This window comes from Mesoplodon densirostris, chromosome 4 (assembly GCF_025265405.1).
Source record: "Mesoplodon densirostris isolate mMesDen1 chromosome 4, mMesDen1 primary haplotype, whole genome shotgun sequence".
Taxonomy (NCBI): Eukaryota; Metazoa; Chordata; class Mammalia; order Artiodactyla; family Ziphiidae; genus Mesoplodon; species Mesoplodon densirostris.
The window spans coordinates 35,223,818-35,240,765 of NC_082664.1; the positions used below are offsets into that span (position 1 = coordinate 35,223,818).

A 16,948-nucleotide genomic window follows, 5' to 3' on the forward strand; every position below is an offset into this window, starting at 1 on the left:
AACCAGAAAAGGATCCGTGAATTGTCACCTCCTACTTCTCTAAGTCAACCCTGAGTACAGGGCAAGATGAATTAAGTAGTGATTTGGATAATTATTTAAAACTGCCATAGATAGTAAGGACTTGGTTGCAAACCATTTCTGAATAGATTTGGTGATAGAGAGCTAAACTTTAAAGGGTTAACAGCTTGCTCAAAGTTGCTTCAACAGCTTCTCCAAAATCTCGCCCCAAGGGGTGGGAAAACCAGATGATCAGCACAGGAAAGCCAGGTTCCCTAACAGGACCATTCCAGCAGGATGTGCTCAATTGCTCGTGTCTGGAGAGCACATAGGAACCAAGGGCAGTTTATCTGATTTGGTGCTCATTAAACAGCTGCCCCAGAAAAACAGCCACCCACCACAGGTGCTAAGCTACATGAAGCTACCCTGGCCAGCCTGGCAAGTTCTCAGTAAGTGTGGGGCTGATTTACAGCCCGCCACTTCGCAAGTGGGTCTAACCCCATGATGGAGGTTGGCTGCTGGCTGATATAGAGGGCCCTACACACACTGTGATTCGGGACAGATTGATCAGGGAGTCCACCGTCTTTATGCCCTGATATCTTAAGATGGTGGCCCAAGCCCCCACAAGATCACAATGATATTGCCTTTCCTTGATTGCCTCTGACATAAAAAAATCTGTCTCCCTCAACCTGGCAATTCTCTAGGTGCTGGGCTGTAGTGTGACTTTAGCTGTTTCATGCGTGTGGGCCTCATTTTTCTTATCTTTTCCTGTTCTATGCACTGTAGTACAACACATACAGCCAGTTTAGACGTAAGGTTTAGCTCATTACAGTATGTAGGAATTCTAGGGTTCCAACCAGATAAGGCTGCCCAAAATGAGAATTAGCTTTTATGTTCCAGAGGGCAGAGGCCAAGCCTGATACTGTTCTTGTTACCCCGGAACCCCCAGCAAGCATTTCATATTATACATGTTCCATTTTGAATGAATGCACGATTGAAAGACTAGACCAATTCTCAAGTTTGAGAAGTTAAGTGACTTGCTCAACATAACACACAGGGTTTGCGGCAGGGCTGGCCCTTGAACACAGGCCTCATCAATCCAAATGTAGTGCTTTATCTACTGTTAAAACACACTGCTTCTCTAATGTCCATTTGTAAGAAGATTTCAGGGGGCGTACAACCTCTCGCCACCCCCTTCCATGCCAGCCATAATGGACCTCCCACAGGTCTCCCATGGCACCCTGCCTCTTGTCCATTACATGGGCTTTTCCCTTGGCCTGGAGCACCTTCCCCTCCTTTTCCTCCTCTTGGGAACTGCTACTGATCCTTCAAGATCCAACTCAGGTGTCTCCTCACTGAAAAGCCTTCTGAGAACACTCCCAGCCCCAAACCAGGGCTCCTATGTGCTTCCCCAGCAAAATCCTGACCCTAGAGCCATCACAGCACACTCTGTATACTCATACACCATGATTCCCCAACCACCTGACTGTGAGCTTTCCAAACAGCAGAGCCTTAGCTTCTGCCTCTGTATCCCTAGCCATCTGTCTAGCACAGGACCCAGTAGAGAGTCCTAATAAACACCCTTATGGTAAATCACACTGAAGTACTTCACTCGCCACTCTTGTGTGAATGTGGGAGATTCCTCTTTCCAAAGCAGAGCCGTTGAGCCCCTGTTCTTTCCTCTCTGACACTTTCCCTGCACTGCCTACTGTTATTCGTCAATACAGTCAGCACAGGCACGTAGTTAAGGCTGACTGCACTTGGTAGGAATTTTAAAGCATACGTGATGTATCGGTGAGAAAGATCACAATGGCAGTTTCATGCTTCTTTTAGGTGAGTACAGGTCTAAAGCTTTAAATCATTCTTTGATTGTGTCTCTTGTAGCTGTAGGTGCCTCATTCATTCATCAAATATTTAAGATGTAACTACTATTATCAGGCACTATTCCTGGCTCTAGAGATCCAGCAGTGAACAAAAGAGACAAAGATGCCTCTCCTCAGGGAGCTTACGTTGTAACAACCCTAAGACAAGATTTACCTTAATTTTGGACTATCATGTCAAAGTGCAAGCTATTTCCCTTGGTTCCAGCTGGGTCTCTGAAGGAGCAAGGCGGTTCTGCCTGGCTGGGCTTTGGCTCCCACCTGGGGCTCTGGCAGCCACTTATTCACTAATGTTGGTTTCCTGAGCTCTACCTTTAAAGATTTCAATGATCTATTCTATCTCTGGTCTAGTGGTCTCTTGGGGGAATGTTCTCCTTATCACTCAACTCAGAAACAATTTATTTTGGTGTTTTTCCAGCCTCATTTATCTATACATTATATTTATTTATTCATTTATTTTTACTGAAGTATAGTTGATTTACAACGTTGTGTTAGTTCTCAGTGTACAGCAAAGTGGTTCTGTTATATATACATATTTATCTATTTTTTTCAGATTCTTTTCCCTTATAGGTTATTACAAAATATTCAGTATAGTTCCCTGTGCTATACAGTAGGTCCCTGCCGGTTATATATTTTATATATACTACACTACTACTATACAGTGTGTAGTAGTACACACTGTAGTAGTGTGTACTATTACACTACAAATTCCTAATTTATCCCTCCCCGCATAGTATACTTAAAAACAAAACAAAGTTTGTCTCCTTAATGCCTGGCCTACTGGGGTGTTATCCATCCTCTATAGCTGGAAGTAATACTCCTGGGAAACTTAGATTCTCTTAGCTGCTTTTATGGGCCTATTAGATAGAAGGATGGCTGAGAAAAATCAACATCAGAACCTAAAAAGGCCTCAATGTCTACTATTAAAACATAAGAAGCCCTCTCCAACACACACACACACACACACACACACACACGCACACACACTTGCATTTCATCCATAAAACTCAGACCCTCTCCTGATGGTAGGGAGTAATTTTGCTCCAGCATATGTAAATTATGGAGAGGATGTAACTGACAGATACAGAGTTCTTCCTGCACACACTTCAGTTACCAGCTGCCATCTTGGCTTCTCTGCCTTATCTTATCTTAAGCAGAGGTAAACGATGGCTGACCACAGGACAGACATATAGTCTGTGCTAACGGGCCTGCCATATGACCCTCAAGGGGAGGCGACTTATACACAGGTAAGCTTAGGCCTCATATCTCATCAGATAATAATTGTTTAGAGTAGGAAGTGAATTCTGAATAAACAGAAGAGACCTCTCTCCACCCTGAAGAGAAACTCTAGGGCTGACTGTGGGCATAACAAAAATTAGATCAAAGAGGAGCCAGAACTGGAACTAGAAATAAAATGTTTTCAAATGTTTAAAAAGAAAAACAATATGTTGGCTTGAAGGCATGGACTAGCAATAGGGAGGTAATACCAAAAATTTGATCTAGAAGAAGATGATTTTGAGAATGGATGTGACTGGAGGGACTGACAAAGGTACACAGACCTCTGCGTTTACTAGCAAACTAATTAAAAATACTTGCTCAGTTGGACACAGTTGTTTAACTAGATGTTATAGTGGGGCAATCACTCCACAGGTACACCCTTCTAAAGGAATCTTATAAGGGGAAAATGACCCTTATCCATGGACCCTACTGAAAGGATAGGTGTACGGGCCAGGTTTTTTACCATACGACTTCTTGACATTGGCTGATTAGACCAAAAGATAACCCAGCCACAGAATTAGCAGGTGTGAAAAGGTAAATTGGGCCGATCAGCTTATAAGGTCAACATTCAGTGCCATGGAAAGCTAAGGCAGATATGAGAAAAATGAAGAGAATGACCTAAGTGTAAACCTTTCCAATTTCCATGTAATCTGGCTGTACTTTACTTCCTATTTGCACAAAGCCATGAGAATGCCAACTTATCCTTACAAAAGAACTCAGTGGATGAAAATGTAAGTTCTGGAGCCAGATTCTCTGGGTTGGAATCCTGGCTCTGCCCGTAATTGTGTTGCTTTCTAGGACTCAGTTCCTTCATCTAGAAAATGGGATAATGATTACCATCTGCCTCAGAGGGTTGTTGTGAGTATTAAATGTGATAGTAGATGTACAATGTCAGGCACATGACATACGGTCCATAAATGTTAGCTACAGTTATAAGTAGGCCTGACTTTTTTTAAAGCAAACTTGAGTGGCTTTCTGTTTCTTGCTACCAAAAGAGCCCTGAAACAATCTAGTAAATACTCTCTCCCAGACATGAGACGGAGCCTGCAGAAAACACCACTGGCGACCCAATGGAGGCAGGTGGCTGCCGTGAGTCTGATGGTGTCCCTTCTACATGCCTATCCCCTCTCGTAGGGTACTACCTCCTTGAGAGCTCGGATGGAGACACATTCACCTTGGTATTCCTATGCCTAACATGGACAAGAGACTCAATGAATAAAGAGTGGTTCTCAAAGTGTGGTCCCCAGAACAGCAGTATTAACAACTCCTGAGAATTTGTTAGAATTGCAAATCCTCTGGCCCCTCCCAAGACTGACTGAAACTCTGGGAGCGGGAGCCCAGCAAGGTGTGTATTGATAGCCCCTACAGGTGATTTTGATGCATGCTAAAGTTTGAGAACCACTGGGATGAGGGTTCTGTTGGGGAAACACTACCACCCCATATCCTTGACTGAAGAACAGCCCTACTCTATCTAGGGAGATCATTCACCTTTGAGCATGTGGCTTAGGAAGAGACGCACACATAACTATAAGGGAGGAAGGAGAAACACTCCCAGCATGTGGCTTAGGAAGAGACACACACATAACTATAAGGGAGGAAGGAGAAACACTTCCAGCCAGTCGAATAAGTCTCATCAATCATGTTGATCAAGGAAATGACATGTTACCAATGGATCATCCTCACATTCTTCTCATAGAGGCTTCAGGAAAAATCGACTCCCTAACATGGCATGCCAGATGTCCATGATCCACACTGCTGACTTCTCAAGTCCTACCCCCTGCATTCCCGTACATGCCCCCTACACTCCAGTCATAAGGAATGACTGGTAGTTCTTCAAATGACCATGCCCTTGCCACCATATCTTTAGTAATGATGTATCCTCTACCTAGAACATCATTTCTTCCATCTCTGTATCCTTAGCACTAAGGGTAGTTCCTGGTGCCTAATGGGTATCCCATTTCCCTAAATATTGGATGAGTTCATTGTCTCCTTAACTCCCATATCCCCATCCCTAAGCCATCTTACACATCTCATCTGGACAGTCATCAGAGTACATATTATGATCATTTTATCACAAAACCTTAATTCAGTCTGGCATTCAATGTCTGGCCCCGATCTACTTCCAAATTTATTGCACATGACCTCCTATATTTACCCTAAAACCCCAGGCAAATGGGGCTCCTTTGCTGCCTTCCCAACATATGCTACATTTCCCTACAACACAGATCCTGTTATTTACTGAGTACCCTCTAGGAACTAGGGGATACAGGGGTGATCAAGACAAAGTCCCTGACCTTGAGAAGATGATATGAAAGCAAAGGAGGCAGCCCATAAACTCATAAACAAATAAACGTATAAGATCAGGTAGTGATAAGGGCAATGAAGAAAATCAAGTAGGCTTAGGGGATAGAGAAGGCTGGGAAGGGGGTAGTGGTTTCATCTTAGATAGAGAGGTGATGGAAGACCTCTCTGAGAAGATGACAGTTGAGTGAGACTGAAGGGAGTGAGGCAACAGGCCAAGGGAAGTTCTGGACAAGTGCTCCAGTCAGTGGGAAGAGCAAGGGTGAAAGACCAGAGGCAGAAAGCCCAGAGCCTGAGGAACAAGGGAGTGGGCTGTACAGCTGGAACAGGTTTGAAGAGGAGGATAATGAGAGGAGATAAGGGCAGACAAGGCCTATTTTGAACTTAATGTCTTAGTTCTCAGCATTTCCTGATCTTTCCTCTGCCTATTGAAATCCTATCTATCCCTCAAGGCCTATCTCTTACATCTTCCTCCCTGGACCCTTCAGATCTCCCTTTGCTGAAAGAGATGTTCCCTTCTTCCTGAATCCCGGAGACTTTGGTCCATACCATATTTGTCTAAAGCACTGCACACATTCTACCTAATACTGTTCTTCTTTAGAATGATTCTCAAACTGCACTGTAAATATCTTGAGGGCAGGGACCATATCTTGCTCATTTCTGGATTTCCTGTAACATTAACATAGTGCATATAGTAGAGGCTCCACAACTCATGAAATCACCAGGCTGGAAGGCACTTAAAGGTCTCCTCACCTAGCCAAAAAGCTTTTTTGGGGGGAGGGACCATAGCTCTAAAACTATGCTACTATATGCAGGAATGCAGCTAATGCACAGGAAAAGTCAGTCTGACTGAATAAAATACAGTTTAATCCAACTGGTATTTATCGAGTGGCTTATCAGAAGAAGGAAGAAAAGCAAAGCCCTCAGAGAGATCCAAACCTAGGCCGGAGCTCAGCTGGACTGTCATTGGGCCAGACCACCTGGCCAGACCTTGTTACAATCCTCCCCAAATCCTCGTAAACATCACCAATGCACTCGGAAAGCCTTTCCGGCCACAAAACAACACAAACTAAGTTATCCCCTGGCACCACTCCTAGAAACCAGCCATTCTTTACTTTATGATTGCTGACCTGGACGCCTCTCATCTTTGGTATAGAATTCTCTTCGATGATGTAAACAAGGATCTCTTCTCAGAGAATCCTTTGGATTTGAAGACCTCCGGGATCACACCCCCTCTTGGCATCCCATTCTCTGGGCTTCCAGCCCTGCCACCTCTGTAGTTGAAGCAACTGGCAAAACGGGCTTTGGTGTTCTCGTCCCTTCTGCCTTCATGACACTGAGATGTGAACAGGAACATATGTAGATCTGGGAAACGAGCCAGGAAATCCGCCTCCAAGACTGCTTCCCGAAGAAAACTTCTGGCTCTCATCTCATTTGATCTTAATGCACCTCCTGCTTCAAATGTGTCTCTCTGGCAAACCCTCACTAGCAAAACAGAACTCCTGACCAAGAAATGCTTCCTGGTGCTTGACTTCACTGTTCCTTTCTCCTTTTGATCCCTTGGCTGTGGTTCCATCGCCCGCTGGCCTCTCGGCTGAAAATCCTCAACAAGTTCCTCTCCCTTGTGAGATCCACAGCTTTTCAGATGTTTGTGGGCTGTGCCCATGCCCCCCTCAACTCTAGTGGCCCGCACCTCACATAACATTTAGGCTTTCTTTAGCTAAATGCTACAGGGTTTGGGTGGTATTTCAATCTTCTAAGCTTTTTCTATAAATTAGGCCTTTCATGGCAGCTGAACCATTGCGGGAAGTGGTATATACCCAGCTAAGGGCCATGGATTCTTAAATACTAGGGGGAGTGGGGCACGGGTAGGTGTGTATCCCCTTGTGAATAGAAGCATGTGAAGTTGTGTGTGTTGATACGTGTCTGTGGCTTTGGAATCAAAAACGGAAAGGTCACTAGGACGCAAGTATTTTGATCCCAGACTCCCTCCTAAGAGCAGCAGTGTGCAAATCTAGGATCTCACGGGAGGGGCTCTGGCTTCTGTTCCCGGCACCACCACCTCTCACTCGCTGTGTGGCCTTTGGGCAACTCCCTTCTCGCCTTGTGCTTCACTTGCTTGAGGTGGATTAAATGATTCATCACATTAAGACATTTTAAAATACTATGGAAATGCTAATGTTCACAACGTTGATCATCATTGTTAATGTTAACCTTGAAGTCACATGGTGACATGTCATGTTTTCAAAGCACTAATTATAACCAACCTGCACCATGCCCCCAAGAGGTGGATTTTTAAAGCTGCTCCGCCCACACTCACTTGCACAGGGTCCTACCCAAACCAATGAACATTTAGTTTGAGGTTGGGCTATGCAGGGCTTTGGAACCAAAGTGTGGACAGAGTCCTGCTAACTTGACCAATCTACCCCAAAGGTTGTGGTTAATGGGTTACAAATTTGGGTAATGCCGGACAATAAATTACAACTATAATAATAAAGCTGAAAGTACACACAATTTAAGCAGAAACACCAGTGTTTTTTATCGGAAATGAAAGAAACCATTGATCATAGCGACTGTCTGAGATTAGCAGGGAGCCACATTTTCAAACATCCTGCAGTAAATCCAGAGCAGATCCAGCTGGAAAGCAAGAGTGGAAATAAAACTTGAAAATTCATACCACGCTTTGAAGTCTGCCTCTTTCACAACCATGAGTCCCTGATTCGTCCCAACCATTCTGAGCTGTTCTTGCTTGTTGAATTTATTTTAAAAGAGACACAAGCCACGCACTTGCATATAATCTATCAAATGGACTCCAGCTTTTTGCAGGGATGGTTTGTTAGGGAATATGAATCCCAAAATACCTTCTCCTGTGCATGAAATCAGCCATCAGTTCAATTGGAATAGAAAGGCTTCCGACACTAAAACTAGAAACCACTCTTGGTTCTAGTAAATACTACTTTTTCCTCTTGTGTTCTTTCCTTGACCCATCCAGGCACTTTTAATTTTTTAAGGCTATTATCTACAAAAAACTATTACTACAGATAAAAGGATATTAAGTGCCACCCTAGGCTCCTGAAATGGGCGCGTCACCACACTGAAGTGACTGCTATCCCAGTAAATTATCTGAGGAAGGATAGCCAATGATCTAGGTTGAACAAAGCTTCAATCTTGCACAGGGCCCACTGTCACCGCACGTCAATCTCACCTACTAACTGTGCCTGGGTGGACAGGGGCTCAGCCAGTCCTTTCTGCTCAAATCCCAGGTGACTTCAGAATAGGACATGGTGTCTTAGGCCAGCTGGACTGTTAGATCCTTTCTCTACTCATCACTATGACTGAGATCCAATCATCCTTAGCATCTTCGATGACCACCAGGAAGAAATGTCAAGGGCATCTAAGAAACATGTCCTTGGTCACAGAACAGTCACAATAACCTAGTAAGTAACCAGACACTGAACTTCATAATAACCTACACGCCTGAGTTTCTGTCAACAGAGCAAAACACCGAAGAAGAAAATAGTTTGACTCACAGTGCCTGGTCAAGAACAATGTAGATCATAAAGTCAAAAATCCTGATTTCTGCCCTTGGGTTCACAATATAACTTTGGTCAACTTGCATAAGTCTCAGCCGGTCCATTCCCCCACATGAAGAAAATAATGTTTGTGCAAGGCACGCTGAAAATTGACAAGCACACTTGCACATAGGAGGAGTTATTTTAACTAAATAGGAAAAAATCAATTTGCCCTCTAATGCCTTCTCAGGACACAAAGCTTATGGGTAGGAGCAATGTCGGGAGAGTCCTTTGGTGTCCACGTCTCCCTTCTTTGACTCTCCCAACTGGGAGCTGAATAATTCACTGGGGGAATGAATCCTCAAAGGGAATCAGACCGTGGACCCTAGCAGTGAAGGTGGGTCTACATAATCCAAGCAACAACCCAGGCACAAATTTAATAAGGAAAAAAAGCCCCAGCAACACAAAAACAAAGAACTCTCAACTTTACAAACACTGGGAGGGCAACAGCTGGTCAGCCGAGATTAAAGGAGCGTGAGAGAACACCTCCCCATCTCCTGCCTTCTCCTCCCCCGTCGAGGTCCCCGCAGCCAGCCAGGGCTCGCTTTTACAGCCCTGTGCAGATGACCTTGTTCCAGCTAAGATAGGAACTCTTTTGATCTCAGCAGGGGGATGCTCTGGGCCTGCAGCTGGCAGATATTAATAGTACAGGATCCGCTGGTGTGGAAGAGATCTCTCAGTTGGGCCAGGTCACTCGTATCCCCTGCTCTGAGCCAGAGCAGAAGGAACTTCATTTCCCCGCATCAGCCCCTGCTGGGTACTTCTCTCGGGTCAACTCAGATCATTTTCTCACTGGCTGCTCTCGGTCGCTTGTTCTCACCCCGCAACTGTTTTCAAGGGAGCGCTGTTGAAGCCGTGCCCTCTGCTCTTGCAGCTGAAATCTATTACAGGACAGGGTGAACCTTGGGCTCAGCCCATCGCAGTGTGTTTCTCACTCTCCAGCTTGCACACACTTCTAGTGGACATGTTTGTGTGGGAGAGAGGTAGAGCAAGGGACAGACAGACAAGCCCAGAAGTGTGTACAGAGACAGAGAGACAGCCGTATGGGGAGAGGGGGCTGTTAGAGGTATGCTGATGTATCAGTGCTAAGACTTCCGAGGATCCTTTCCATTATGTTTAATCTAGGACGACAAGGTCACTCTTCCCACCCTGTAAATCAGAATTTTAAAACCCTATCACCGAGTGAACGCTCCTGACCTTCAGACCCATATCACAAGCTTACAGAGTCAGAGCTAGAAAAGACTTCAGCCATCTTAAATTCAAACTATCTGTCATTTAAAAGAAAAAACTGAGGCCCAAAGTGATTAAAAGAGCTGCCCACGATCACAGAGCTAATAACACAAGGGCAAAGCTGATGATACAACGCATGCTTACAACAACAGAGAGATTTATACATTTTAATCAGAGCAACGTTAACAACCACTGCAATATATCTGAATAGGTATAAGTGTTCTAAGAAATTTATTATTGTTTTTCATTCACTGGTAAGGAACTTCATTATAGGCTTCAGAAAAAAAATTCTATAGACTCTTTATCTGCTTGGCTATGGAAGGAAAAGATCTAGAAAACTCAATTGCTTCCATTCTCCCTTGGGTTTCATAATAAGAAAAAGTTGTCTAAGGATGAGCTGGTAACTCTCCCTTGGCCATGAACAGGACTTTACCATTTTTTGGAAGCGGTTACACTGCAGCCACAAAGCGATTTCCTTTATATCTGTTTTGCTCCTCTTCTTTGCTTGAGATAAACCAGGAAGCCAGGACAAAGCAAAGTACTCTTACTTATTGGTTTTCAGATAAGGAAACAAGACATTCTCTTCTGGTCTCCTCCTTGGAACTGAATAAATGTGTATGTGTGTAATACTTATAATAATAATTTTAAATCACGTTCATAGGTCTTTATGTGATTCTCATGGTTCACTGTTGTTACAAAGCATTTACTATGGTATTGGTTCAGCATTTATTTACTGCCTACTATGTGCCTAGAACTTTGCTGGTCATTCAGGCACAACAAAAAGAATACAAGAGAGCCTGTGACCTTAATCTGGTGGGGAAACCATGAAAAGTTAATTTCTTTTTTAAAAATCTTTTCTGTCTATTGCTGACCTGGTAGAAGGGCCACAGAGGAAGAAGAGAGTGAGACCAAGGCAGACTGGAACAGGCAAGGAGTTTCTGTGGAAGAGGTGGTCTTTTTTGTTTTTAATTTAATTTAATTAATTTATTTATTTATTTTTATTTTTTGCGGTACGTGGGCCTCTCACTGTTGTGGCCTCTCCTGTTGCGGAGCACAGGCTCCGGACGCGCAGGCTCAGCGGCCATGGCTCACGGGCCCAGCCGCTCCGCGGCATGTGAGATCTTCCCGGACAGGGGCACGAACCCACGTCCTCTGCGTCGGCAGGCGGACTCTCAACCACTGCGCCACCAGGGAAGCCCCTATTTTATTTATTTTTTATACAGCAGGTTCCTGCTAGTTATCCATTTTATACATATTAGTGTATATATGTCAACCCCAATCTCCCAGTTCATCCCACCACCACCCCCCACCACCAGCATTTTTCCCCCTTGGTGTCCATATGTGAAGAGGTGGTCTTTAAATAAACCTCGAAGGAGTGGGAGGATTTGGGAAGAAAAGAAGAGGTAGGAGTGAAAAAGGGAAATGCTGTTCTAGAAGGGTGAGCTGTCTCTGCAGAGGCACGGAGCCAGGGCTCAGGAGAGCAGGCAGAAGGTCAGCATACTTGCTAGAGGAGCTTCACAGAGGGTGAAGAGGAAGGAAAGGACAGACTACAAGGAGTTAAGAAGCATCCACTCAATCTAGCCTATTTTGGGGGAAACTGATCCACACAAGAGAAAAGAAAAAAACCTGATTTTCAGCATTTGCTGATTTCCATGGTGTAAATACTTCCACCCTGGTTGACTGCAAGCTAACAAGCCACAGATTCCTGAATATTTTAAAATCAGCTTGTTGATTTTTGCCCATTCTCAGGAAATGGGCTAAAGCAATTTCAAGATTCCTGAGTAGGAGACTGACACAGTAAAAGGAAGCCAGAAATGGGGAAGTTTAATTTGGTAGTGTTAAGATGTATGTGGTAGAGGCTGGAGTTGGGAAGGCCATTTGGAATTTATTAACATAATCCAAGTGTGAGTTTTTAATGAGTCAGCTGATCACAATACAACTCACAAAAAAGAGGAGACAGATATATTTGGAAAGGACAACCAAGTAGACTTGATGATGAAAGAAGTGTATGGAGGGAACGAGTGTATGAGTCAAAAGCTGATGACTCAGCTTTTCAGTGGGAATGACAATGCATCACTGAGTGTGGAAATATGGTACACAGAGCACTCTACAGTTGTTATAAATAAGTAATTCGTTTTCACTCTGAAAAACACTGCTGAGAAGCAGGGATGTGGTCCTTGCAATTTTGGAGACCATAATCCAAGGCCAATCCATGGAAAACCACCTGGGCAGTTAGGAGCCTTGCTAGCCCTAGAGGTCCCATATATTCCATCATGAATAATTCTCAGAAAATGGAAAGTGCAGAGGGGCCTGGAACAGCTACGCTCATCCACCCAGGCCCACAGCATTCTTCCCTGAAAGAAATCAGACTACAACTAGCAGAACTCAGAAATGTCAAGTAAGAACTTTCAGTAAAACGAGAAACCACCCACTGGCTCAGTGGTGTAATTCCCCTAGCTACATAAACCAGAGCCAGTCTGACCTTTGCAAGCATGGGAGGGTGAAGAAAATTTTGCAGATTTACCAACGTGGCTAGTTTTTCTTAATCCTTCTGTAAAGCTGATTGGGAACGCCACATCTCCAGTACATGATACTGGTGTACACTTTTAGCCAGTCCAAAAGTACCCAGCACAAACAAAAGGTTAAATTGCTGTGGGACCATGGGTAAAGCCAACATTTGAGCATCTGTCTCAAAAACAAAGTCATTTAGCAGTTCACCAGCCCTCATACTGAGGTCCCAAAAGAACCTACAGAGGAGTGACGAGCCTTAGGTGGAGGTGATAGATGCCTGTGAAGATGATTCACTCAGGTGAAAAAGGAAGCTCACTTATAGAGACAGAGCAACACACTCTCCAAATATAAGGGATCAGATGCCAGGAAAGGTGGCCAAGCCTATATCGCCAGGCTCAGGCTGGGTTCACTGGCCAGGGCCTGTTAGCTGTGTGTCTCAGTTCTCAGCAGAAGGCAGAGAGGCGGTGGCGGAGCCGTATGTCAGTGTCAAGTTTCAGCCCCTCTAAGACAGATCCCTTACCTTCAGACAGGGACAAATCATCAGCTGGAGACACCAGGTCTGCCTGAGAAGCTAGGGCTCCGCTCAGATGGGTTGTAATCTGATTCGTCAAGATAACCTGTGAACAGACAAGGAGAAGGCGGAGGGAAGGGAGAAGAGAGAAGACCAAATTAATTATTAGAGCTATCAAAAGGCTGTGGTTTAGGGGAAGACTGGTAAGTACGCATGTAGGAAAACCCCAGCTCTGACTTGCATCAGTTTTATCTTTAGGCCAGAACTATCTGGCAAAGCCTCTAGGTCATTCAAATCACAGAAGACCAAGGAAACAGACTGACATTTTTCAGAGCTTAAACCACTAATCAATTCTTTCTAAATGCTGAGTAAATTGGGACAGAGAAGTGTCGCCATATTACCTGAATAATAGAAGGCCAACCAGAGAATTAAGATGAATACGTGCACATTTTATCATTTTAAAATTATATTCACAACATACAATACGACTAGCGCTGAAGAAAAGCAATAATTTAACATCTGGATGCCTGGGGCTTCTTCCCTTGTTAACTGGAAAGTCAGAATTTTATTTCCAAATTTGTGAAATTAGAATAAAATTCATCTCTAAAGGAATAGCACTCTTCTTTTCAGTAAGTTGAATTCTAACAAAAGAATTCCAAAGTCTCACTATGTATTTAAAACACAAATTAATAGAATCCAACCTATACAAAGTAAAGTTCATAACATTTAAAATTCCTAGAAAGGACTCTAAAATGACCTAATCTACATGATTTATTTCCACACAATATTTTTACATGTGGTTCCATCAAGAAATTATTCTTTTCCTTAAAAAAAAATCCTCATTTATAAAATTTACTCTATTGTTTAGAAACCTAAAGGAAGAACAAAACACAGATTCTCTCCTGGAAAACTGCAGCAAGACTAACGTCACAATCAATTCCCAAGATGTGAGGTGCTCCCATCGTGGGCATCTTGGTGAACCATCTTGATCCCTCAGAGGAAACGTAACTTCTGAAAAACTAGGCATTTGGTACCTGGAATACGCAACTAGCCAAATCGTCATGGTTTGTCCCAAGGGTCAGCTATGGTTTTGCTGCCACCCTGATTGGAGCAGAAATGGAAATTGTCTCCATTCTTTATTGTCCAGCTTTTCAGCCACACCTCTGTCGCTGTCTCTTGAATGGACCAATGACACGTTATAAATCCTATGCCAATGGCAGCTTAATTGGGGGCTGAGAGGGGAGCACCATGGCAGGGTCAGGTAAAGAAATGAAGTACTCTATTAACAAAGACAGCCTGTCCAAGGTCTTTGTGTGTCAACTAGGCTCGTGTGAATCCCCAGCTACTCTGCAGTGATGACTGGATATTGCAGTATTCCACTGAGTATTTGCTAATCTTATCCTTCCTATTCTTTTGTATTGCTCATTTTCATCTGGACTGGTAAGAATCGCATATGATAAGTCTTCCAATTAAAATGGCTGGAAATGGCCAAATAATAGCCTGCTCTTTTAAGAAATAAATACTCATATTCAGGAGCAAGAATAAGGAATTATGTTCATTTTCCTCTTTATTATATAGGGTACGGGCTTTGGTGTTCAATAAAACTCGGTTCAAATTCTGACTGTGACACTGTGAACCTTGGGAAAGTTACTTGAATCTTTGAGCTTCATCTATTCATAGGTAAAATAACACCTATCTTATAGAACCGTTACGAGAATTGAATGAGATAATCAATGTAAGGTATTTAATATAGTGTCTGGCACGTGATAAATATCCAGTAAATGTAAGCCATTGTTGTTGCTATTATTTCCTTCAGAAGAATGTTATATAGGTTAATAAATTACTAATAAAGTATATGCCACATGCTTCAGATAATTTGATCTAACAACAGAACATGAAATCACAATTTTCTACATCAGGATATATACTTCAGTACCTGATCATTTCTACCAGTCTTAGTCCTTCCTAAGCTTAACTTAGTTGCAAAGAATTTGTGTAAAAATCTCAGTAAGAAAACGATAGTAATTATTTAAAGCAAGACCAGTAAGAAACCGGCATTGTTTTGAGAATACCACGTGATTTTTCTACCAGTGAAGAAAATAATGTATCTGTCATAGTTAAAAAAAAAAAAAAAAAAAGTGAAGCTTCAGGAGATCTAGACATGTAAGCTCTATTTTGGGGGGAATTCTTCTAAAAGGTGGTTTGGTGAAAATGACTAGAACACTAGTGATATAGTAACAGTAATGAGAAAAATAATTATTGAATACCAACCATGCAAAGCATGTCACCATGTACACAGGGGAAAATAAAGAGGTGAAGGCTCTGTGTGTCTTCTCTAGAAACTTGCAAGTTAAAAGATAAGACATTTACTAAGATATTCAGACCACTTTTTCTCAATTTTTTTATTATTTCCCTGGTCCTACAATGGAAACTTATACTGAGATGATGGCTTGATTGTACATAGCTAACAAGATGATACCCTGCTGAGCCTAAAACCAAACTACAGATGTGCCTCCAAAGATACCCACCCCCCAGTGCCACTTCCAATGCAAGAGTAGATGGAGAAGGAACCATTTGCACTCTCCAATGGCAAAAGAACAAGCTCCTAAGTGGTTTTGCTAATAATCCACTCCCTTTTTATCATGAGTCTGAAAGCCAAATCGCTGAAGGGATACATAGCAACCAAACTCAGGGGGTTGCTCTTGCTGAATTGTTGTGATTTTCTAAATCTGTGATCAGAGAAATGATAAAATGGAAATATTTCCAAATAGCATGGATTACAAATAATCATGACTTGGGCAGAAGCCTATAGATGTGTTGTCATCTGAGGCAATCTGGAGACGTGAAAACTACACTCCTAAAATAACGTATCAAATACTATTACACATTATAAACAGAGTCTTCACACTATCTGCTTTCCGAAAATGAGCTCTGACTGACACTTCAGAGGGTCTTTCGGGCTGCTTTGCTCCACTGGAAAGATGAAGGCTTCTGACACTTGGTACTAAATTTGTGCAAGAACAGTGTGCACAGTGATTAGGCTGAGGGCTTTGGAGTCAAACAAACGTGAGTTCAGATCCTCGGCTCCACGACTTACTAACTATGTGATGTTGAGCAAGTTTCACAACTCTCTGGGTATAATTCTTAACTCACAGGGTTTTGAAGATTAAACTGAATAATGCATATAAAGTCGTGAGTAAAGTGCCTGGCCGATGGGAAATGCTTAAATGTTAACCTCCATCACTGTCTTTGCTGATTTTACACCTTGCTTGTTTAGAAAGAAAACCCATGATTCCCTTTTGTACAACATATAGTACACGGATGACAAAGAACAAATATTTGCCGGTGATATGCTCAAAAAGCATAAAAATTTAATTGAAAGTGCATGCTATTTTTGCCATTTCTCTAGAAGTATGACTTATTAAAAACATACAACACACCCCACCCACCCCCTCCTGCTACTACCATCAATTTCAAATCCAAAGGCTAGAGTGAGATTCTTGGACTAAGAGGAAATTTTGCTTTTGTTTTTTTGATGGTAGTGATTACATCTTTACATCTGAAGCCAGGAGAAAATGGAATTCAGCTTAGTTTACTCTTCAGGCAAGAGAAGACCATCTACCTACTGAGGGGAAACAGGCAGCCCTCTACATTGTATAAAGCAAATG

The 16,948-nt window shown here is 42.9% G+C and overlaps 1 protein-coding gene across 5 annotated transcripts in view; it reads right to left on the bottom strand.

The window, feature by feature from the left end:
• RAD51B (RAD51 paralog B) overlaps positions 1–16,948 on the bottom strand; it is a 657,748-nt gene that overhangs the window by 194,476 nt on the left and 446,324 nt on the right. For all 5 annotated transcript variants that reach the window (XM_060098040.1, XM_060098036.1, XM_060098037.1 and 2 more), the window contains exon 8: positions 13,290–13,386. In XM_060098040.1, coding sequence (XP_059954023.1) covers positions 13,290–13,386 — 97 coding nt within the window. The remainder of the gene's footprint in view (positions 1–13,289; positions 13,387–16,948) is intronic.